This window comes from Lissotriton vulgaris, chromosome 3_1 (genome assembly GCF_964263255.1).
Source record: "Lissotriton vulgaris chromosome 3_1, aLisVul1.2, whole genome shotgun sequence".
Taxonomy (NCBI): Eukaryota; Metazoa; Chordata; class Amphibia; order Caudata; family Salamandridae; genus Lissotriton; species Lissotriton vulgaris.
Window position 1 is genome coordinate 301,213,220 of NC_141689.1, and position 25,220 is coordinate 301,238,439.

The 25,220-nt window shown below is 45.9% G+C and overlaps 1 protein-coding gene across 3 annotated transcripts in view; it reads right to left on the reverse strand.

The window, feature by feature from the left end:
• MTMR12 (myotubularin related protein 12) overlaps window positions 1-25,220 on the reverse strand; it is a 764,164-nt gene that overhangs the window by 441,838 nt on the left and 297,106 nt on the right. For all 3 annotated transcript variants that reach the window (XM_086960496.1, XM_086960495.1, XM_086960494.1), the window contains one exon: window positions 21,010-21,082. In XM_086960496.1, coding sequence (XP_086816622.1) covers window positions 21,010-21,082 — 73 coding nt within the window. The remainder of the gene's footprint in view (window positions 1-21,009; window positions 21,083-25,220) is intronic.

Below are 25,220 nucleotides of genomic sequence, written 5' to 3' on the forward strand. Positions count from 1 at the left end.
CCCACAAGGACGTCTAGAATGGCAGGGCTATTTTCTGGGCCGTCCCTGACATTGTAATAGAGACCGACATCATCAGGTCGGGGTGGGGCGCCTGCTGCGGATATTTCTCCACTGGAGGCGCCTGGTCGTTAGACGAGCAAGCATTACACATCAATTGTTGGAGCTTCTGACAGGGTCGTTCGCGGTCCAGTGCTGGACCAGAAACAGAGTTCGCTCATGCGTCTTGTTGAAAATGGACAATGTCTCTGCGGTGCGCTACATCGACCACCTGGGGGGTCCTCATTCTCCGACTCTAGCGAACCTGGCGAAGGAATTTTGGGGCTATTGTCTGGAACACCACATATCCGCAACCGCGGAGTATCTACCGGGCCAGGCCAATCAGGTAGAAGACTGGCACACCCGGCACCTACGGGATTCCAGCCAGTAGAAACTGGATGTTGGAGTCTTCCAATGGTTGGTCAATCTCTGGGGCCCTTTCTCGATAGACTTGTTTGCGTCCCATCTGTACCATCAGCTCCTGAGGTTTTTCAGTTGGAGGCCGGACCCGCTCACGGAGGCAACAGACGCCTTTCTCCAAGAGTGGGGTCAGGAACGGAGTTATGCGTTCCCTCCATTCTCCATGATTGTGAGGATGGCGTCTCAAGTCCGCCGTCAGAAGGCAGCGGTGGTGGTGGTGACACCGCTTTGGAGGTACCAAGTGTGGTTTCCAGTTCTTCTGGAACTTTCTTGGGATTTTCTAATCCCACTCACCCTATTTCCTCATCTCCTTCAGAATCCATACAGGGAGCAGCATCGCCTGATCTCTTAGGGTTCTCTCCACCTCATGGCATGGCGGCTTTCAGGCTCCCAGGCCTTTCGAGACCGGCTGAGGCCTTTTTATCAAAGGCCTTTACTAGCAGTACCTCAAAACGCTATTGGTCCGCCTGGACGAAATGGTTACGTTGGTGTCTTCGACGGGACTTGGACCTGTGGTCGCAGTCATCGTTCCGATTTTGAATTTTTTGGCGAACATCCCTTTGTTTGTTGGCTCTTGCGGGGTATTCGGTTATCCTTACCTCCTTAGCCGCGTTACTCAGTCTTAGGGGACGTCAATCTGCTTCTGAATCTGTTTCTGTCCTGGCAACCTAATAAATATCTTTCCTTGAAGGAACTTTCGGCTAAGTTGGCCATGCTGCTATGTTTACTTTCTTGTCGCAGGGTTTCAGATGTGCGCGCACTAAACATTTCTGCGCAGGTTTTTTCCCCGGATGGTGTGACTTACAATTAGTCGCCGAACGAAATCCGCTTCAAGAAAAATTTCGTACCCAGATTTTTTGGATGTACCCAAGCTGTGTGTTGTGCATTGCCTTAAGACTTATGAATATTTAACCTCTGAATTACACCCTCCGGGCGAGAGACAACTCCTTATTGCATTAAGGAAGCCGCACAAAGCAGTCTCTTCGCCCACCATTGGTAGGTGGGTGCGTTGGGTCATGCAGGAAGCGGGTATTGACACATAGTAGTTTGGTGCCCATTCCCCCAGGGGTGCAATGGCTTCAACAGCTTTTTCCCTAGGAGCTCGCTCAGAGGATTTGATGCGAGCTGCGGACAAGTCTTCGGATTCCACTTTTAAACGGTTTTATTTCAAACCGGTTGTGGATCTAGCACATTTTGTGGTAAGTAAGCTTTGAACTAGCATAATCAGAGTCTCCGGTCCTGACATAGAATCGAAATTTGCCTAGCTTAGTAACGGTAAGTTTAAATTCTATTAAGGACACAGAGGAAAGGATTATCCCTCCCGCAGCACATTTGGTGCAAACCCTCCCGTATGGCAGTAAGTAAAGCTTTCCTAGAATTGTTTGCATGGTATGCGTAATGCTGGTTTGATGTATTCTTCTGGATTTCTGTTTTGTTTGCATGATGTATTTTGTTTCAGGAAATGATGGTTCCAAGCAAGACCAGTGACTCTGAGGTGTATGCGTGAAGAAAGAGGAGGGACAACTACAGTGGAGGGTCTTTCTAGGTTCTGTGGATACTGTGAAAGGACTAATATTGTAAGTGACCTATGGAATCATGGGAGTTGTGGTCTGACCCCAAACTTGTTTGGTTTATCGTCTTCTAAAGATTGTTTTCCCCTTTGATAGGGATAAAAAAAGAAATTGATATTGCTTTTCGAAGGCTGCTGACATTTTTTTATATAATAAAGCAAAGAAAGGAAACTTATAATCCTCGCCTCCGTGTCCTTAATAGAAATTGACACTTACCGTTACTAAGCTAGGCAAATTTCGATTCATATCCACAGGCCACAATCCAATAAAAACTTGGCACAGCCAGACATTTCGTAAAGTTTACCCTTATGAAGACAAGGAGCACATCACTGCAGGGATGCGCGAGGGTGACAAAATCCATCTCCTTTAATGGAGTTACTCTACAAATCTTCCAAGACCTTTTTCAAGTTAAGCTACATTAAAGGAAAGGCATTTGACCAGTGACAACTTTTTTTGAAGGCACACAGGGTGAAGTACAAGTAGGAATACTCATTCAGGATAATTTTTCCCTGAAAAGAACACAAGTGATCCATGAAGTCATTGACTAAGGACTACGAAACCTAGAGGGTCCAAAATAACGTCAATCACCCCCATCCTGATAAAACTCAGTTGGTTTGTCTTGCTGCCCGTAATATCTTCAAAGCCATCTACATCATTTAACAAACCCATCATGACCAGCAACCCTACTTATCTTGCAGACAAGCTTGTAATTTCTGGCACTCCTTGGAACACCTGCAGCCAGGACACCATCTGACCACCGACTAAGAAGAGTAATAAAAAAAACCCAGCATCGCAGGCCTGTTCCATCTAAGCACCCAGGGTCTGGAACAACATCCCCCATATTCATTAGGACCCCACCCCGCTCAATTTAGGAAATAGTTGAAGACTCTCCTCACAAACACTACATCACAATGCATGAACCCTCCACAACCCATATATCTCTCCTAACACTTGTTGACATTATGCTTGCCTTTAATCCTGTACAGAGCTGTACTTTTTTTGGGCCAGGGCCACACTGTTTAACCACCACATACCTACGAGATCAACTTCCTGGGGAGAGCAGACAAAGGCTATGTCTCAATGTGGTCCCAAAAGGGTGCCCTGAAGTGGTAGTGTGAATAAATAGTTTATGGCAGAATCAATAAAACGGCTACACAGAGCCAGACTTTGGAGATGACTCGGACACCAAAGTCTATGTTTTGGGTTGCTGTGGAGGAGACCTTTGGGTCACCAATAGCCTAACACAGGAGGAATGGTTGACTACAGGAGAAGGGATGAGGTTGCTTTAGTTGGCTGTGGCAGCGTATGAGATGAGGGGAGTACCAAAACGTTGCCCCTCCACATAACTAAAGATAAAGTGGCGGCTCACTGCACACAGAAAACCTTTAGCTTTTTTTCCTTCTTATCCTCTTTTTTTTAATATAGTTAAGCTTGCAGATGTACTTTGAGATAGGGAGTTAGGCTCTGTAAGGAATTAAGTCAGAATGAGGGGCCTTACTGGGAGAGGGCAGAGGAGATAGGTGGGGGTTAATGTGCACAACCAAAGTCTAGGAACAGCTGTAAAAGCTGGGCATGAGAAGAAACAAGACAAAAGAGGCTGGCACATTAGGGGACATAGCGGAATACTGGTCGGATGCGATATACTGACACAACCAATAATGTAAGAAGACTAAATGGCCTGCCATAACATCTGGGAATCCTCTAAAAAGATGCATGGTTGAGGGTGTACACCTACTTGCTACAGGAGACCCATCTATTTAGAGTGCTGCAGTAACTGATTCACTCCAGGAATTACCCCAAGAGGTTCTTCCCTTCAGTATGTGAACAATAAGCTGGAGTTGAGATACCCATACAAGAAAATGCTAACTTTACGGTAAAGAGGGTGAGAGTATGGGGAATAGTCTGAGGCATACCCCAACTAAAGCATTAATCTATGCACAGAACCAGGGTCATGAAGCCTTTATATGGGACAGACTTCATATTCTGGTGGACTGGATTCAGGACCACACCTAGGTTTGGGGAGACTTAAGTTAACTTATGAATGGTTTAGAGGATAAGAAACAGAACAAATACATACACATATCAGTGAGGTCAGCTGAAGAGAAACAAGCATTTGCAATGTAATAGGGATTGCATTTATGAGAGTTAGAGCTATTGGAGTTGCTAATGACCGTCTTTTACCCATGTGTTTTGGTCTTGTGTGGAGTGGATGTATGTGGTTTGGAGTGGAATTATGTGGGTTGAATTGGAATTGTTAGTTGTGGAACTGTAAGGGTTGGAATTTTATGGTGTGTAGTGTATTTGTGTAGTGGAGTAATGTGCCATGGTGAATCGATAGGGGTGAGAACTGTATAGAATAGATAGAAAGGAAGACAGAGAGGGATAGATAGTTTGTGCACTAAGTGGTGAATGAACTCTAGATAGAGGGGGTGTGCACGTTGTGCTTAGTCATACTGAGGTGATGCTGAGTGATGCTTTGGTGGGGTGGTGGTGAGTGATGCTGAGTTGCTGCGGAGTTGATTCCGTACTGAAGCTGAGCTCGTGCTGTACTGGTGGTGGTACACTGATGAGGATGTGGTGCTGTGCTGATGCTGAGGTGGTGCTGGGTGATGCTGTGGTGGTGCTGAGTGATGCTGTGGTAGTGCTGAGTGATGCTGTGGTAGTGGTGAGTGATGCTGTGGTGGTGCTGAGTGATGCTGTGGTGGTGCTGAGTGATGCTGTGGTGGTGCTGAGTGATGCTGTGGTGGTGCTGAGTGATGCTGTGGTGGTGCTGAGTGATGCTGTGATGGTGCTGAGTGATGCTGTAGTGGTGCTGAGTGATGCTGTAGTGGTGCTGAGTGATGCTGTGGTGGTGCTGAGTGATGCTGTGGTGGTGCTGAGTGATGCTGTGGTGGTGCTGAGTGATGCTGTGGTGGTGCTGAATGATGCTGTGGTGGTGCTGAATGATGCTGTGGTGGTGCTGAATGATGCTGTGGTGGTGCTGAATGATGCTGTGGTGATGCTGAATGATGCTGTGGTGGTGCTGATTGATGCTGTGGTAGTGCTGAGTGATGCTGTTGTGGTGTTGAGGGATGCTGTGGTGGTGCTGAGTGATGCTGTGGTGGTGCTGAATGATGCTGTGGTGGTGATGAGCGATGCTGTGGTGGTGCTGAATGATGCTGTGGTGGTGATGAGCGATGCTGTGGTGGTGCTGAGTGATGCTGTGGTGTTGGGAGTCATTCTGAGGTGGTGGTGCTGCGGATACAGAAGGGATACCCAAAGCATTCATCATTTACTCATTTTTATTGGTGAGCTCTGTGCTGAAAATTAAAAAAAATGTGCATTATGGTTAGAAACGTCGCTGTGGGAGACACGTGTTTTACTGCAGTGTGCGCTGTTCACAAAATGTCTAATCTAAAACACAATAAAACAAACATTGCATTTCGACTTCATCTGAGAGAGCGTATTGAAATCTTTAAAACAATAGTAATTGTTCCAAGTATGAACACCTACTTCTGTGGGGTACGGGGGCTCAGACACCATAAATATCTTTTGCTGTTTTTAGAAGGGCATCAGCACCAGCTTCATATGTATTATCATGTCCCAAGAGTGCTGCAGTAAGGAACTTGAAAGCGCACCAAAGCTTTGCTTTGGAACATAGGCACTACTTGTGATAGCAAGTACAACCCATGGGGGATCTCATTGTGATGGACAGTATGGTTTATAGCAGCCCACATTAGTTAATCCACACACTATGCCGACTGGTCAGCATCAGCTTCGTCTGTGCAACATATGTTTTTAAAGTACAATCAGTGAATATCCAGTCATATAATTCATTTAAAACGTTCTTCTTACAATAAATCTGCTAACACATTATTGGTCTCAAACACTTTTGTGTGTTAAATGTAGTTGTTATTCTGTCTATAGTGGTCTTTGTCAGCAGACCTTCAGTGATGAGCGGGGCCAGCAAGCCGGAAGGTTTTAAATGAAGCCTTACAGAGTAAAGGTCCTTTACCGGCCCCTAGCTTGTCAAGTCACACAGATTAGACTTTACCAAACACGTGTTGTGCAGCAGCCTTAAAGTTTAGTGTGAAAAGCAAAATGCTGCTTGGTGTAAACCAGCTTTGTAAACCTTAAGGAATTTATTTTGACTTTAAAGGTATTCACAATATGGGGGCGTGGTTTGGACACCGGGAGAGATGGATGCCTGAGCCCTTACCTCCTCCTGTGGCGCCGAACTTCAACACACTTTCGGTGTCCTCCTGCGACTACCGACTCCAGCAGATGGTGCGATGAAGTGTCGGGACGCACCAGGAGCCGGAAAGCGTAATTTTCACCGGCGGGACGTGCTGTTACACTCCGTCTCCCGCGGCTGCATGAAGCCAGCACGGACCTCCACCGTACCTCAGAGGCGCTGATGCACCGGGACATTACCGCAACACTGCCTGAGTGAACGCCGGACTTCTAAGGACTCTACCGCCAACCCGTGTGCTCCGGTACACGGTATGCGTTGCAGAAAGTGGTCCCGCTATTTTTGAGGACTCTGGTCTCCATTACAGGTACCACTTCTAACACTATACAAAATGGCGGCCACCTGACTCTACAGTGATCCGCTCCCGCGACGCGATCACTCTTATTGCCCATGTTGCCAATCTTAGAAGGCTCATCATTTGGGAGAGATCAGGCGACAATAAGCAACAAAACGCCTGTAGCATCATATCTGTATGCTATCAGCTGCTGCATTTAGGAATCATTTCTCTCACCGTGCCTTACTTGTGGATGTTTTACCATGATGTAGCTGCCTATCTAGTGATATTCACTGGCTGACCACACACCCCATGAACGATTACCTCCTATTTGCTATCTGCCTTGCCACAAAGCTGCCTTATCATGTGCTCCTGGCCTCTCTTTTGTGATGATGGGAAAGTTTCATCTCCTGTCATGCCTGACCCCATGATGGCCGACAGTTGTGACACTTCCATCTGCATGTGATTACTGTTGACCTTGTGGCTGTGTTCACTTGCTCCTTTAACTGAAAATGCAAACACAACAGGTGATGGACCGAATGTGGATCAATGTCACACACTCAACCCAGTCCAAAGATCTGGGCCCAAATCCATTGTTATTTTGCACTCCACACCACCCTGGGTTAGACAATGGCGATATGCAAATCAGCTCTGACCCTGTGCCCCATGGGAACAGTCCAGTCTGAACTACAAAAGCCATGTCCTTCCCAGAACGGAATCAAGCATCCGAGGACCGGACCGGTTTCGAGGTAACACCTCTCATCAGCCCGGCTAGCTTGACTCCAGTGGTGTGGAGTGCCTGGGACCCACGTCTGGGCATCCCCAGCGCACTTAGGGCGGAATATGCAAACACAACAGGTGATGGACCGAATGTGGATCAATGTCACACACTCAACCCAGTCCAAAGATCTGGGCCCAAATCCATCGTTATTTTGCACTCCACACCACCCTGGGTTAGACAATGGCGATATGCAAATCAGCTCTGACCCTGTGCCCCATGGGAACAGTCCAGTCCGAACTACAAAAGCCATGTCCTTCCCAGAACGGAATCAAGCATCCGAGGACCGGACCGGTTTCGAGGTAACACCTCTCATCAGCCCGGCTAGCTTGACTCCAGTGGTGTGGAGTGCCTGGGACCCACGTCTGGGCATCCCCAGCGCACTTAGGGCGGAATATGCAAACACAACAGGTGATGGACCGAATGTGGATCAATGTCACACACTCAACCCAGTCCAAAGATTTGGGCCCAAATCCATCGTTATTTTGCACTCCACACCACCCTGGGTTAGACAATGGCGATATGCAAATCAGCTCTGACCCTGTGCCCCATGGGAACAGTCCAGTCCGAACTACAAAAGCCATGTCCTTCCCAGAACGGAATCAAGCATCCGAGGACCGGACCGGTTTCGAGGTAACACCTCTCATCAGCCCGGCTAGCTTGACTCCAGTGGTGTGGAGTGCCTGGGACCCACGTCTGGGCATCCCCAGCGCACTTAGGGTCCATCACCTGTTTTGTTTGCAAATACCGCCCTAAGTGCGCTGGGGATGCTTCACGTCTTCACGTCTTCACGTCTTCCTTGACGGAACCACTCAAGGACCTATATGTTCACTTTGCCACAAGCGGTCAAGTTCACGGTACCCCTGCAGAGGCCATCATTGCGGTTCTACCAAAAGAGGGAAAGGACCCAACATCCCCGAAGAACTACAGACCGATATCCTTGATTAACCTCAACTGTAAGATCTACGCCATGATTTTGGCCAAGAGGATTCAAAAGGTCTTGCCCCAACTGGTCCACACATCACAGGTGGGGTTTCTCAAAAACAGACTGTCTAGCAACAATACACGTACCCGTGCGCACATCTTAGAACGAGCAAAATTGACTACCTCCCCCACAGTGGCTGTGACCTTGGATGCCGAGAAGGCCTTTGACAAGGTCGACTGGCCTTACTTAGAGGCAACTCTACATAAATTTGATCTGGGAACCGATTTCATCCGTATGGTGATGGCCTTATACTCTAATCCATCAGCAAGGGTAAGAGCGGGTGGGTGCCTGTCAAATTCATTCGACCTAAAACAAGGCACGAGACAAGGCTGCCCCCTTTCTCCTTCACTTTTTTTTTTAGCGATTGAGCCCTTTTTATATTTGCTACGGAACAATTATCTAATTAAAGGAATCGATTTTGAAGGCTTCACAGTCAAAATTTCGGCCTACGTCGATGATGTACTGATAGTTTCTGAAGACGCTGAGGTGGCAATCCCAGCCTTGATGGCCTCTATTGCTGAATTCGCGGACGTGTCCGGGTATAAACTTAATAAGGACAAGGCGGAGGTAAAACTGCTGAACCATATTGGTGATAAGAGTATTTTGGGTGGCTCCGGACTATGCTGGCAACTGAAGAGCATTAAATACTTGGGCATCGAATTTGAGACAGACTTAATCAGTACCCTTAAAATTAATGAGCTTTCCCTATATAAAAAGATATCCTCACTCCTGGACGGCTGGTCCCCGAAATTTCTGTCCTGGTGGGGAAGAGTGGAATCCCTAAAAATGATGATTACGCCCCTTGTCAATAATCTAATAAGCATGCTACCCATGTTACTCTCTGATGACTTCCTCACCAAGTTACATAAGCTTTTTAATGTTTTTCTGTGGCAGGAAAAGAAACCAAGAATCTCCTTACGTAAACTCCAACTACCTAAAGATAAAGGGGGAGTGGGTTTACCAAATTTTAGATGCTACCAGACGGCCTATTTATGCAAACAAGGTGCAAATTGGTTCCATACTCAACAGGATTATACTCCTATATGGATCCAGGTTGAAAAGTCAATCATCAATAATCTACCACTATCCGCCATAATGACTATGGACACTACAGCCTTCCCGCAGTCCAAGTATATATTTCTTAACACTAAAAGGGCTCTCCTCACCCTGGAGAGACATTGCAAAGTCAAAGTAAAATTCTCCAAATCCAACTTAACCTCGTTTTGGTTTAATCCGTCTTTTAAAGAGGATGGCAAATACCTCTTTTGGGAACACTGGTCTAAAAAGGGTCTGAACTCTCTGAAAGACATTTATGAAGGGTCCACACCTCTAGCTTTTGCCGCCTTACAAACACGATTTGATCTCCAACCACTCGATTTTACAGGTTCCTACACCGGACTCGGACGCTCCCTACGCTGCTCCCTGACTCACCTTGCTTCCCTGCTGGGTATCGTTACGCAGCTCCGCTGCTCGCTTTGGCCGCCACTACATTGCTGCCTGATTTATTTGCATCGCGCTAATCCGCATACTATTGCCTATTTACAATTACCGATTTTCATTCATTTAATTAATCTGCGCCGCTCCGCTGCTTGCCCTGGCCGCTGCTGCCTGCCTGGCATCACATTTCCTCTTGCCGCTCTGCGCTGCGTGTCACTGAGGTCACAATCGATTTCTGCAGGTAAAGTGCAGCTGATCGATCCTGCGAGGCCACCGGCCATTTTGTTGTTGTTGTTGTTGGTCGCCCTGCCCTAGTCTCCACCCCGCTCCCGCCTTCCCAGCTGACCCGCCCTCGCCCCTCCCCCCCCCTATCCATATATGACAGGAGTTCCCACGCGCAGCGACCGCGCCCAACCCGCGCCGAAGGTGCGCCAAAGGTAAGCCCGTCTACGCCCGTCCGCGCCTGGACCGCGCCCAGCGCCTGTCCCCCTGGCCCCCGTCCCTCCCACCCCCCCGCCTTACCTACGATGCCGCCACCCTCCTAGCCCTTAACCCCGGTCGCGCCCCCAACTGCGTCCAAGCCGCCCCTGGACAAACCCATGGACCTTTCTCCTGCTACTCCTGCAAATTCAGCGGCACCGACAACATCTCCGCTACGACCACACCACTGACTCCCGACCCCAACCACCTACAATGCATCCTTCTCAACACCCGTTCGGTCCACAGGCACGCCATTGACCTATGGAATCTACTTGACACCATTTCCCCAGATATCGCCTTCCTAACGGAAACATGGATGAATGCTTCCTCCGCACCAGACATCACCATTGCCATCCCTGAAGACTATAAGATCACTCGCAAAGACCGTACCGGCCACACAGGAGGAGGAATCGCTATCGTCCATAAGAAATCACTCCGCATCTCAACCAGCTCTGACGCCAACTTCGCCAACTCCGAACACCTTCACTTCCAGATCCACATCGACCCCAAGACAACTCTCAGAGGCACCCTCCTCTACAGACCACCAGGACCCCGCGCAAAATTCAGTGAAGACATCACGGACTTCATCACTCCACACGCGCTCCCCTCCAAAGAATACATCCTTCTGGGAGACCTCAACTTTCACCTTGAAAAGATCAACGACCGCAACACCACCACCCTCTTGGACAACCTCGCCAACCTCGGACTTAAACAACTGGTCACTTCCCCCACCCACATCGCAGGTCACACACTCGACCCCATCTTCACCTCCAGCAATCATGTCTCCTTCAGCCACACTACGGATCTCCTCTGGACTGACCACAGCTGCGTTCACTTCACCTACAACAAGCCCAAACCCACCAACCACCTCCAACCAACTCTGCAAAGAAACTGGAACAAAATCACCACCGACCAGATCTCCTCATCGCTCCTTCTAAACACCCCAGCCCACTCCTCGGACCCAAACCTAGCCGCCGCCAACTTCACCCTATGGTTATCCAACACCGCCGACACCTTAGCACCACTGAAAAAACGTCAAAGCAAACCTGGCAACAAGAAGGCCTCATGGTTCAACGATGATCTTAAGAAGTCCAAGAAACTCTGCCGCACCCTTGAAAAAGCTTGGAAAAAAGACCCAACCACCAAGGACGCCTTCAAAAACGCCACCCGCACTCACCACCAACTAATCCGAAAGGCCAAGAAAACAGCTTTCAAGGATCGACTTGACAACAACGCCCACAACAGCAAGGAACTTTTCAACATCGTCAAGGAGTTTTCCAATCCCTCGGCCAACTCCAACGACATCACCCCCTCTCAAGCCCTCTGCGACTCCCTAGCCTCATTCTTCCACAACAAGATTGCAGACATCCACAACAGCTTCGACAACCAACCCGGAGCCCAACCCACCCAACCACACGCTGAACACTCTCCCCCCGCGATCACCCTTAACGACTGGAACCCAATCTCCACTGAGGACACCATCCGCCTGATGAACTCCATCCACTCAGGATCCCCCACAGACCCATGCCCTCACCACATCTTCAACAAAGCAGACTCCGTCATAGCACCGCACCTCCGAGACGTCATCAACTGCTCCTTCAACTCCGCCACCTTTCCGGAAAACTGGAAACACGCTGAACTCACCGCCCTTCTGAAAAAACCCACAGCGGACCCCACCGAACTCAAAAATTACCGCCCCATCTCGCTCCTTCCATTCCCGGCCAAAGTAATCGAGAAAGCTGTCAACAACCAGCTCGCCGCTTTCCTCGAAGCCAACAAATCCCTCGACTCCTCACAATCCGGCTTCCGAGCCAAGCACAGCACTGAAACCGCCCTCATCGCAGCAACAGACGATATCTGATCTCTACTGGACAATGGAGATACAGTCGCCCTCATCCTCCTCGACCTCTCTGCAGCATTCGACACAGTCTGTCACAGCACCCTTTTACAACGCCTCAGCAACATCGGAATTAATGGAAAAGCACTTGAATGGATCACCTCGTTCCTCACCGGAAGAACCCAGAGAGTCCGCCTTCCACCATTCAAGTCCGATGCCACCGAAGTCATCTGTGGCGTACCACAAGGATCCTCTCTCAGCCCCACCCTCTTCAACGTATACATGAGCCCCCTCGCGACCATCGCCCGCCAACACAACCTCAACATCATCTCTTACGCGGATGACACTCAACTGATCCTTTCTCTCACCAAGGACCCCAGCACCGCCAAAACTAACCTACACGAAGGAATGAAAGAAGTTGCTGAATGGATGAAACACAGCCGTCTGAAACTGAACTCAGACAAAACAGAAGTCCTCATCCTAGGTACATCCCCCTCTGCATGGGACGACTCTTGGTGGCCGGAAGCCCTTGGAAAAGCACCCATCCCGACAGACCACGCACGGAACCTAGGCGTTATCCTGGATTCTTCACTTTCAATGAACAGACAAGTCAGCGCCGTATCCTCATCCTGCTTTAACATCCTTCGCATGCTCAAAAAAACATTTCGCTGGATCCCCACAGATACCAGGAAAACAGTCACCCATGCTCTGGTCACGAGCCGACTGGACTACGGAAACACCCTCTACGCAGGCACTACCGCTAAACTCCAAAAGAAACTCGAACGAATCCAAAACGCCTCAGCCAGAATCATATTAAACATCCCACGCAACGAACACATCTCTGATCACCTGAAAGACCTCCACTGGCTACCCGTCAATAAGAGAATCACTTTCCGACTGCTAACCCACGCACACAAATCACTCTACGACATCGGACCAGAATGCCTCAACTCAAGACTGTCCTTCTACACCCCCTCCCGCCAACTACGTTCCTCCAGCCAAGCCCTCGCCACTGTACCTCGCATCAACAAGACCACCATGGGAGGCAGATCCTTCTCTTACCTGGCTGCTAAAACATGGAACTCACTCCCCACTTACCTTCGTCTTACCCAGAACCACCTAGCTTTCAGAAAGCAACTTAAAACGTGGATATTTGACAAGTAATCCTCCTCCCCCTCCTTAGCGCCTTGAGACCCTCTGGGTATGTAGTGCGCTATATAAATTATCTGACTTGACTTGACTTGACTTGTCTCTGCCAGAGCCATCCCGCCACACGTACCTACACTTTGTAATAAATTGCTTCAACTCATGTCAATGGGTCATATGGTGTCCAAAATCTATAAAATTCTTTCTCCTATGCCTCAGAAAGCCGACAGAAAGTGCGAATGGGACTGGGAGAACAAACCTAATTCTTCCAACTTGGTTTTCGACTGGGACAGGATATACCATACTCCTTTCTACAATAAAATAACTCTGATCCTGTCTCAGACCAAGTTTATGTTAATTAACGGATCGTACTGGACACCGGAAAAACTCTTTAGGCTCAAACTCCTTGATAACCCCCTTTGTTGGAACTGCAAATCCCACATAGGGAACTTGGCACATATGCTCTATCACTGCCTGCTACTCCACACGTTTTGGGATAACATCTACAATTACATACAACGAGCCTTCCATTATCAACCGCCCAGAGACTTCGCGTATGTCCTTCTTGGGGCGATTGATCCGAGAATAACGAATGATCACGATAGACACCTTCTAGACCTCATGCTCACACTTGCCTGTAAGGTTGTCCTGAGTAAATGGAAAAATGCTTCGGACGTTTCCTTCAAAATTTGGCAGGAATGGCTGTCTTCACTGAGGGGGGCAGATAATGACGTCCTTCACTCATCTCCTTGGCGAAAACCCCATACCAGACTCTGGAGCATACTTGATCCTTTAGAGCTGTGTTATGACCCACCTTAGGCGCTTTTGGTGCTAAAACTCCTGTTCACACTCCGTCATTGGTATTATAATGGGCTCTTCTCCGGAGTTACGACTTCGCTGTTCTGTTTTAAGCTTGCTGTCTTCTGTCCTGGTGCTGCTGTCTGACTTCCCTTCCTCCTTTCCCCTCAGCCCCTCACTTGTCTTGCCTATCTCCATATCTCTCTCCTCTCTTCCCTCTCTCCCCCTTTCTTGCTTTCCATCCGTTACACAGGAATGACATATTATGCATGGCTGCTATGTACAATTACCATCGCTTGTAATTTTCCATCATTTTTTGCTACGCCTTTCTCCTGCGTGTTATGTATCCCAACTGTTTTACTTTTGAGAAGATATCTTATGTATTCATTCATGCATTATTCTCGGTCTCTATTAATTCTTATTGGTTATTTATTCTATTTCCTGTATTTCTTTGGTATTTTCCTTGTATTATTTGCATTCTCCAATAAAAAAGATTTGAAAATCGAAAGGTATTCAAAATATATTCATAACTAGACTAGTTAGGAAGAACCGATCTGAAGCCAGGCAGACTGCAGCTCGTTCTCTCATTGGCCAACACATAATTCTTGGGAAGCAAGTGAAACAGTCTGAAGCAACATGTGTTTTTAAAAGCAAAGAGTGTAAAATCCATACACTCATATCCATCCACATAAGAAGGTCCTCCACAAAGTGATGTAGGTCCAGTGCAAGTTTATTTTTATCAAACGCCTCATCCACTTACAAAGCTCTCTACCGTCAGAGGTATTTGGCTATGCCGGGTGACAAGAATCTCGGAACCATCATAGGTATTTGGCTACGGGTGACAAGAATCTCAGAACCATCAGATTTATTTGGCTACGGGTGACGAGAATCTCAGTATTTGGCTACGGGTGACAATGTCGGAACCATCAGAGGTATTTGGCTACGGGTGACAAGAATCTCAGAACCTTCAGAGGTATTTGGCTACGGGTGACAAGAATCTTGGAACCATCAGAGGTATTTGACAAGAATCTCGGTATTTGGCTACGGGTGACAAGAATCTCGGAACCATCAGAGGTATTTGGCTACAGGTGACAAGAATCTCAGAACCATCAGAGGTATTTGGCTACGGGTGACAAGAATCTCGGAACCATCAGAGGTGCTTGGCTACGGGTGACAAGAATCTCGGTATTTGGCTACGGCTGACAATCTCGGAACCACCATTCACATCATAATCTGTGTGTGTTCTTGTGCACATACTTAGGATTCCACACATCTATCTAAACATTGTCAGTTACATTAACACACACCAATGCGAAGTACAACAAATCAATATAATAAATTCACATTAAAATAAGATTCACGAGTATACTATATATAAATCAATATATGCATATTAGGATAGTTACAACTTTGATGACTATGAAATGTCGCACTAGCATCAGTGAAAATGTAGGGAGTTGAAAGGAACTTATCAGGTGGCACATGATTCCACAGTAGACTTTTAAAATGTCAGTCTATCATAAACAGCTCCCAGTGTAAATCTGAACTACAGCTAAACCAACCATTACCAACTTGTCCCTAAATAGGCTAACAATAATCTAGCTCAATTATAAATTAACACAGTTACAAAGTAAGTGACTGTATCTAAGAGAGAAATAGAAGTCGGCATGTTTGTGGAAATACATTTTATCTAAAATTAAAATGCTGTCAGTTTGTAATACGGAGGCTTTACTTAAAACCAAATATAATATAGCAGTCTATGTTTTTACATATATCAAATAGTGAATTGTCCTAGCATATTATGGCAAAGCACACCTTTGTTATTATTTTTTCACTAAAACTCCAAAGTGAACATAGCTGCATGAAACCTGTGTAAACTTCGAAAACATTTCCATTAGGTGTCGGTCATTCATTTCTGCTTAGGCGAGAATCAGAGTCTACCCATTAATTTGAGCACAGATGTTTGTTCAGCCCCCTACTTCGCATTCATTGTTGTAGGTATGCAGTTGTAACCACAGGGTACACTGTAGTACCACCTGTCTGTCAGGTGTCATCGCGCCTCAAGGAACCAGTGAATAACGAGGGGAAAAAACTACAGTTCCCAGAAGGCTTAGCGGACGAAAGGCGGAGCATAAATAGATGCTGCTTCCGGGAGCCGGTGTCGGATATTCCGGTCCATGTTTCCATTGTGTTCCTGGCGACGTTGCAGAGAAGTGTGTTCGGTGCTGTTGTTGTGTCTTTAGCAGGTTGGTGCGTTCAATTCCGACGCTGCTAGTCCGTTCTGTCCTCCGTTGGAAAGCCTTGTCTTCGGCTATTGCGGAGGACAGTTGCTGATTTGCTGGTATTGGTTCTTCCGTTCTGTTCTCCGTTGGCGAGCCTTGTCGCGGGCTCTTGCGGAGTACACGCTTTGTTTTTGATTCTTCCTGTTTCCTCCGTTGGCGAGCCTTGTCACGGGCTCTTGCGGAGTAAACGCGTTGTTTTGGCTTATTCCCGTTTCCTCCGTTGGCGAGCCTTCTTTCCCCGGCTATTGCGGAGGAAACTGTTGTTTACCTTTAAGTTTATCAGACCCTCTGTTGGACAGCCTTCTTGCACCGGCTATTGCAGAGGGTCTTCATTATCATATTCCTTTTGCGGGAACACAGAGATTACCTCCGCGAACTTCAAGAGCATACAGGTAACCTTTGTCTCCAGTGTTTGTGGGTGACGTAACCCTTACCTTTTTCTTTTGGAGAGTAACTGTTTAAACTGCTGACCTTCTACATATTCATAGACTTGGATAACCGTTTCTTCAGGGCTCTGAAGAGCAAGAGTAGGGTACGTAGTGTTGTTTTCTTTCCCTCATATCAGTACTCCCTAGTGCAGGGTCATAGGAGGGGTGTTTTACTATTGTGCTTTATATTTACAGGGGAAGGCAAGAACAAGCTGATGTACGTAATCTCAGTATAGAGAGGCATCTTCTGAGTTCAGGCAGTCAGCGTTCTATATACAGGTATAGCTGGGTAAAGTCTGAGTGGTATTGTGCTTATAGTGTATACCTATAGAATTGACACCAATCCTGTGTTTGTTTCTGTCTTCACAGCTCTCCCTCCCTGCTGTCCCCATCCTATCCTCCCTGTTTATTATTTTTGCCCTCACCTGATCCTTCTCTAGCCCACGGCTATTACAGCATTCTGGGCTTGGATAGATCTGGAGGTGGCCTACTTGTACCACAAGCTGATCCTGAGGACGGAGAGGATAACACTGTCAACATTTCACGATGATATGTTTTTAAAATCTCAAGAATTAGGAACTGCATATTGGAATTTAGTTTATTCATTATCCGATTCATTTTCATTTGGTTTACTCCAACTGAGAAGAACCTGTGATGCTGTTTATTTACACTGTATACAAACAGGCTATATTCTTCTGCTAACAATGAGCAGTGTTTTTTAAATATCACTTTATGGCATGCCATGTTATGTTATGTTGTTTCCAAGTACCTGCAATGCGCTCACCGCTCGTGTGATCCCATGTGAGGCAGCGACAGACTGCGGGCGCGCTTTAAACTCTCTGCTACATAGCAGTTCTGGTATCAGAACCTTGCAGCAGCTCTATGTTTCGATCCCTTCAGAAAAGCATAAATGGCTTCTTCAAATGACCCCACTAGCATAGACTGCACGTTGACCCTTCACAGGACGGTATCCCTCACCCACCCTACAGCTCTTACCTGCGCGGGCTGCGGCTGCTGTCTCAAACCATCAAATCAATTATCTTGTTCAGCTGTGGTGACCACTCTGGAATGAAGGAGATGCTCTCACTGATACTCAAGACAGGTAAACCCCCAGTAATGTGTACCCATTACTGACTAATTTTCCTACTGAATGTTAACACCAAATTACTGGCCTACATATTAGCAGCTAGATCACAAAAGCTGATACAGTCCATAACACACCCCAACGAATGAGGTTTTAAGAGTGGAAGGCAGGCATAAAACACTTGACACTACAAAGGCATTTGATTGAGTCGACTGGGAGTTCATGAGTGATGTGGAAAGGGTAACTGGCTCACTTAACTAGCTTCTGGTGGGTAGGGTTAACCAGATGCCTGGGGTATGAGAAGAAGTAGGAGCAGGAGGTGTGAGTAGGAGTAAAGATCCTTTTCCAGATGCATGCCAATGAAGAGACATGATGCTGCTGTTTGCCCTGTTGCTGTAATCACTAGAGCATCATATAAGGTCAAATAAAAGGTTTACGGGAAGTAGGTGATAGGGGTTCATGCATTCAAGCTTACCATGTTTGCTGATGGTACATTGTTCATAGTCACAGACCCAGAGATTTCAATTCAGGTAGTTTTATAAGAGCTTCAAGCCTATGTTGTGTTGCAGGGATTCTGTGCAAACACAGAACTATGCATAGGTTTATGGGATCTTAGTATATAGGGACTGAGTCATCCTACTACCTTTGAACCCATGAGCCCAGGACCAACTAGCTATAGTGTCTCACTTGCCCTCCTACTCACTTACAGAGGAACCGAGTGATTAGACACCCCAGAAAACAACACTCTCGACTCTCAGGAATCGCGGTTACAAGCCACACCCTTCTGCTCACACTCTTGTACTTGTCCACAATAAGATCTGACATATCCAAACAAGTTTAAAATGTTTATTTTAACGAACGTGCTCTAATATGCATTATGCGTGCCACAATAAGCAGAAAAATGCATAACACAAATACGGTAAGCATAGCAAGTAATCCGTAGATCATTAAAGGAGTCGTAATAGTGAGAGACAGCGTAGCCTAACCTCACTCTCCTTGCACAGACGCAGGATGATTATATATTAGAAGATCTCTTGATGTTATCTGCAGATCCCGTACCTCAGTCTATAGATGGTAGTTCTACATCATAGGTGCTGTCTTGCTCTGCTCCCTGGAAAGGTCCTCTCCAAGTGTGTGCTACCTATCCTTGTATTCCAATAAGACCAAAGTACGTATTCCAAACAACAGCTGCATCTGTGAGTTTTGCCTAGGTGCTAGGGCCTGACCAGACCAGAACAACAAGGGGCATTGTTGTTTAACCTTGTTCACAATGTTCAGACTAAATCCCAGGAACCTGCAAACGTGAACACAACAGTTGGTTCTCAAGGTAAAATATCAAAGTAAGCATTTGGAAAGTAAACTCCTGTAGTAACGTATGCAAAGCAACGGACAGTCTGCAGTTTGCTCATGCTAACTTAGGGAAGACGACAATGTCCCCAAGGGCCACATGATAGTTGCAATTTCAGACTTTAGGGTTAACTTCACCAAATGGCACATTGTTCATAGTCACTGATCCAGAGATTTTCGTTCTGGTAGTTTTATAAGAGCTACAAGCCTATGTTGCAATTTCAGACTTTAGGGTTAACCTTGCCAAATCAGAGGACTAGCATATTCTCTTTTAGCTGACACAATGTGTTTTCTTGGTGGCTAACACCCTTCATATGGACTGACATCTGGGAATAAATATGGTCCCCACATTGGCAGCAACCAGAACCACCAATGCCTTGGTCTAACAGAGAATGATTAAGGAGCTTGCAAGGTTGACAGACAAACTCTCTTATGAGTAGTGAGAATGGCAGCACTCAAAATGCCAATTCCCCCTCCCCCCCAAAGACTTTGAGGCATGGTAGACAAACAGCGCTCTAGTGAAATTTTCTGGCTGGAAGTGATGCAACACAGAAAAGGACATCCTGGCTACTTAAAGGGCAGTGGTCACACTGGCTCTACACTTCACTTATCATTGGGGCAACACTGCAGGTTTGGGACAGCATTCACCTGTGCCATATTTGACCACCTTCCCATCCCCAATCATGTCTCAAAGTAGAAACATGGAATTTATAGTGGGTATGTAGAGACAAACCTTTACAAAATGGAAGGGGGTGGGGGTGCCTGACTTTGAGATAAATGCATAGAAAGGGGCTAGGGAAGTCTGTTTGAACGGATTAGATACGAGTTTGTCATAAATGAGACTGTGATTTACATATTTGGAGGTTAGATAATTTATAGGTCAATCATTTTGCAACACGTGCATGAGGGAAGTAAACCCTATATAAGATCTTCATCGTCCAGGCAAGACTCCACACTACAAATGAGAAAAACAACACTTTGCTGGCAGGGTTAAGGGGAACAAGGCACACTAACACATATCGTGGGACTACCTCCAGAGGACTTAATTTTGGCATGAGGTTCTGGATGTCAGAGAGAAAGATACAGGACCGCAGTTGGCAGAATACCCAGAAGTTATCCTACTAGAAAGTACAACTCTTATCATTTATCTACCATACACAAGGAAGACTAAGAGTCTCACCTCTAATTTTTGCTTCAAAGCATGTCTTAGCAAAAATGAGTTCTGAAAGGGCACCCTCCTCATACCATCGGAAGATGTCTGGCTACCAGAAATGGTGAGTCACGGAGGAAATAAGGTTTTAAAGTATTAAAATGTTGCAAGAGGGAGCGCAGGATTATGGAAATGTGAAGAGCTTTTGGCTTGACTATCAGTTCAGAGACTTCTTAGAGGCTAAATGCCCCATTGCCTCAGGGACCTCAATAATCTGGAGGTCCCATTATGGTCTTTAGAAGCAAACTAAGAAGACTATTCCACTGAGACTAAAGGTAAATGATCAAAGAGCCACAAATGACATGGGCACATCTGGGAAAAATCGGAGGTAAGTATTTGGTGCAGATGGTGGAGGGTTGTTGATGGCGTTTTTCTCTTCTTGCTTCCTTTTCTTAAAACCAGATGGTACTGTACATCATATTGCTATAAATCTAAATACAAAATTACTGAGACTTACACACTAAAAGATAATTGCAAAGAAATCCTTCAACAGTTGATCAATGTAAAAATGTTTTAATCTTGTCATAACTTCGAAGGATGAACATATGACTTTAGGGTATAGATTTAAAACTAAAATAAAGCTATAGAATGATGATTTGCGAATTGGACGTTACATTGTCTCAAAGAACCATAAAACACATGCATTACACCTTAATATACTATACCTCCGTAAATCTGGTCCACACACTGCAACGTAATGTCGTTTTCGCCAACAACTTTATTTCGAAATTCTGGTTCCTAAAAGAAAAGGAAACCACTTACTTATAATTCAGTGTCATAAAACCAGCTTATTATAGTATATTTGTTGCCAGATTTATTCCTAAAACCCACTACTGTAATTGCTTAAAAATAGGTATGATGGAGGACATTCAATGTGTGGATTTTCCACTGATTTTAGCATTTCCTCAAGACATTGGGGTATATTCTCAAAAATAAGACTGAAATATAAACCTTCCCATCCACAGGTAATAATGGTCCCAATGAGGTAGATGGTGTGACAACAGGTTCTACAAAATTCCTTAATTAGTTAATGATGGAAAGCATTCTACCACTGTCAGTGTGTTAAGTATCCTTACCAAGAATTAAGTGAGTCAGAGGTGGCAGGTACTCTTACTTGGCTCCCAAACTATGGATTGCGCATTAGTCTTAGACTTAATGATAATTTGTTAAGCTTTAGAAAGCAACTGAAGACTTACTTGTTTGCTTAATGTGATCTGTTCTCCATCAGGGATGGCTAGCTCTGGGAAGCCCGATTCAGGTAGCCATGTGCTCAAATGCTGTTAATAATAATAATGGTCAACACCTCTGCCATTCTACCAGGGCAGCATGGGTTTCTCTAGCTTCCACAAGTGCATTATTCCAAGGTTCACCTGCTGCCCCATCGTCTTCTTACTTTTTAATTTTGGTCTCCAGATCCATCACTGACATCCTGAGATGTCACCCCTACTTCTCTATGAATACAGTGGCCCCCGACACTGAAGGCCTCCGACTCAGTAATGAGGAGATTGATCTGTTGCTGTCCAAAGAATGGTGCTCAATTAGCTTTCCTAGCGAGGAGCCGAACAGAGTCTTCCAGCGTAGCGATTTGAAGGCACCACAACGGAATTGGTGATAGTCATATCCTGCAATTGATGTTCAAGAATTGACCATTACTATGGTCAAATATGGTGCATTCTAAGTATTGATTCATGCCTACTTCTGCCACTAAGCCTGTTGAACCTACTATACATTTAAGTCTTGGAATTGTGCAATGGGGAGTAAAAGGAATGTTCCTTTACAGAGGGGTGTCTACATCTCCATATGTCTGACAGGGTCCATTGAACCATCTAATCTGTAATGGCCTTGGATGTTGCATGTGGCTAAGGGGTGCTGTGATCTATCTAGATGTGTATAAAGCACCATGTTGATGTTCCATCCCTGTAACATACGGTGATATCGCCACTGTACCAAGATCGGTGAGAAGTATAAAGAAAACTATGGCGGCTCACAATTGGGAGCATCCATGCTTCTTCGCACTACTTCCTTTCGGTCCAGATTCCCCTCCAGTAGAACACATCTGCCATCTTTGTCAATAATGTGGTTAGTGACCTCAAACGCGGGTCGAAGGCTTAGCTAAATCAGGGCAACTCTGGCGTGGGAGGAGAATCCAGTTGCCACTATCCTCCATCACCATTTGAATTATAGTCTTGTACCTTCCCTTTCTGTCAAATGTGTTTCTTGTAAAACTGCTATGTGTATGGCCCATTGGTTCCACGTCAGAAACCGATTCACATCCATCCTGTGTGGTCAATTAAAGCCCAACGGCGCAACTGGAGGGCCCCCTCTACTTGCCGATGCCAATCCTAACCTGCCCAACCCATGTTCAGTTGTTACTTTCCACCCATCCCTGCCAGGGACCTGGCTCTTGACAGATTGAGCCTATGTGGGTAATGAATATATGATGTCAGACCGCAGACAAACATCCCGCATACCATCATACCGCAAATTTGATCCCGCAAGTACTATTAGGCCGCAAATAAAGAGAACGAATACTTTTAAAACTAATATGCCATTAACACGCATGCCTTTACAACGAAAAGGCATGCATATTAAAGGTAAACTCGTTGTTAAAGTAGTTAAGGTAAGTAAGAGTACCCTACCTAACCCTACACTACACTGTAATGTAGTACCCCTGCACCACCCACCCTTGACACACAGTCCTTTTCCTACATTTACACAACCCAGCACGACCCCCCAACACTACCATAAAGCACTTTACTTCCCTACACATACACTACAACACTACCTTAATACACTACCCCCAGCATGACCCTACACTACACAAACACTACAACACTACCCTAAACCCAAAACACTACACCCAGCATGACCCTACACTACACAAATACTACAACAGTACCCTAAACCCTAAAACACTACCCCCAGCATGACCCTACACTACACAAACACTACAACACTACCCTAAACTCTAAAACACTACCCCTACATGACCCTACACTACACAAAAACTACAACACTACCCTAAACCACTACCCCTACATGACCCTACACTACACAAACACTACCCTAAACCCTAAAACACTACCCTCAGCATGACCCTACACTACACAAACACTACAACACTACCCTAAAACACTACCCCCAGCATGACCCTACACTACACAAACACTACAACACTACCCTAACCCCTATAACACTTCCCCCAGCACGACCCTACACTAAACAACCACCACAACTCTACACTACACTATCACAACACTACACTACACAATAACAAAAAAAACCAGGCATGGGGTTTTTAGTACTTCAGAGAATTGAAGGGCGCTCTACCAAGTATGGACGCTAGTGTATGCTAGTTCTCAGGTTCAATGTGGTGCAAGCAGGCGAACGTAAAAGACCCCCCAACCGCTCAAACTAAGTTAGTGGACTAACTTACATAACAAATAATAACAGCAATGCCTTTGCACACAACACATACAGTAATTAGACAGTATTTTCAGTAGTCAAAACAGTTTGTGGAAAGAGCCAGTAAGTAAGACAATCGGATTCAATATAGGTGTAACAGAAATCGTTGTAGGTTTATTGGTTCCACAACCAGCCGACACGTGTTTCGTCGAGTGGGAACAAAATCACTGCGACTCCTCAGGGCTGGGAAAGAAGCACAAGAATATAGACATCGAACACTTAATTCACTTTTGTGCATATTTAACAGATATTACACATACAAGCACAAACAACTATTTGTGGGTATGTCCCGTGAGAAAGGTGTCAAGCACCTAAATACCAGATCCCATAGTGGAAATAAACTTCCAACCGTGTGAATAAAAGTGGCGGTGGAAGGAAAAGGAAGATGATTTAAGTTAACAGAATTACACAGAAAAGGATCACATAGTGCTATGTGTATGGCACTTGTCTAAGCAGTTACATTAAAAAGGTAAATCAACAGTGTTTGTCACTTGTATACGCAGTTACATTAGAAAGGAACACAGAATTAAGGATAGAAGATAGAAAGTATTGGCCCACCACATTCAGGCCCAGTGAACAAGGTGTGACATGCACAAATCAGTGCAAGACGTGTGCTTCATTTGTCTGGCGAACATGTGCACCCCCCGACCGGCTGACCACGTGCAATTGGCTATAAGGAACAAGGTACGTTCCTACCTGTTTTGAAGACCTAACTGTCTATAGGTCTGAATATTGACAAAGTTCACGGTCAACTGGAAGAAGAAAGTGAAGGGGGGAGAGAGAAAACACGGGGAAGAAGGGAAAAAGCGGGAAACATCAGTTGTTGTTGTCCTCTAATTAATGCGTGTCTGTAGATATACAGATGCCTTTCAGATAAAGAGAATAAACTCTGCTTGTCCTTATTGGCTAACGAGAAAGGAACTAACACAGGGGCAGCTCACCTTTTCACAGGTGATCCTATACGTCCCAGCCGGGTACGTGTTGTGGTAAAAGGAAGCTCTTGTTAGCAAAAGATCCTGTATAAGAACAAGGAAAGACATGTACGTGTCAGAAGACACCTGTGTGTGCACGTCTGTTTACATCGTAATACTTTTAGCACGCTTTCCGTCTTTGAAGCATGAACATCAAACATACAGGTTAGTTGCGTCCAGTATGTTGACTCGTACTGTAAGGTTCCAGAAAAATATATGTTCTCGATCCAAGTGTCAGATTCTTAGAGAACGGGTCTCTCAGAGCAAGCGCTGTGGTGCTTAGAAAGAATGTAGAGTGAGTGCCCATATTAGAACTAAAGATAATCATGTGTGTGTATACAGTTTACTACAGGACTCGTCTGAAGGGAGAATGCTCTCAGCACCTCTCCCTATTTGACCAAAATCAAAAGTTCAAAGGGGTGCGTCAGTATTACCTTTAG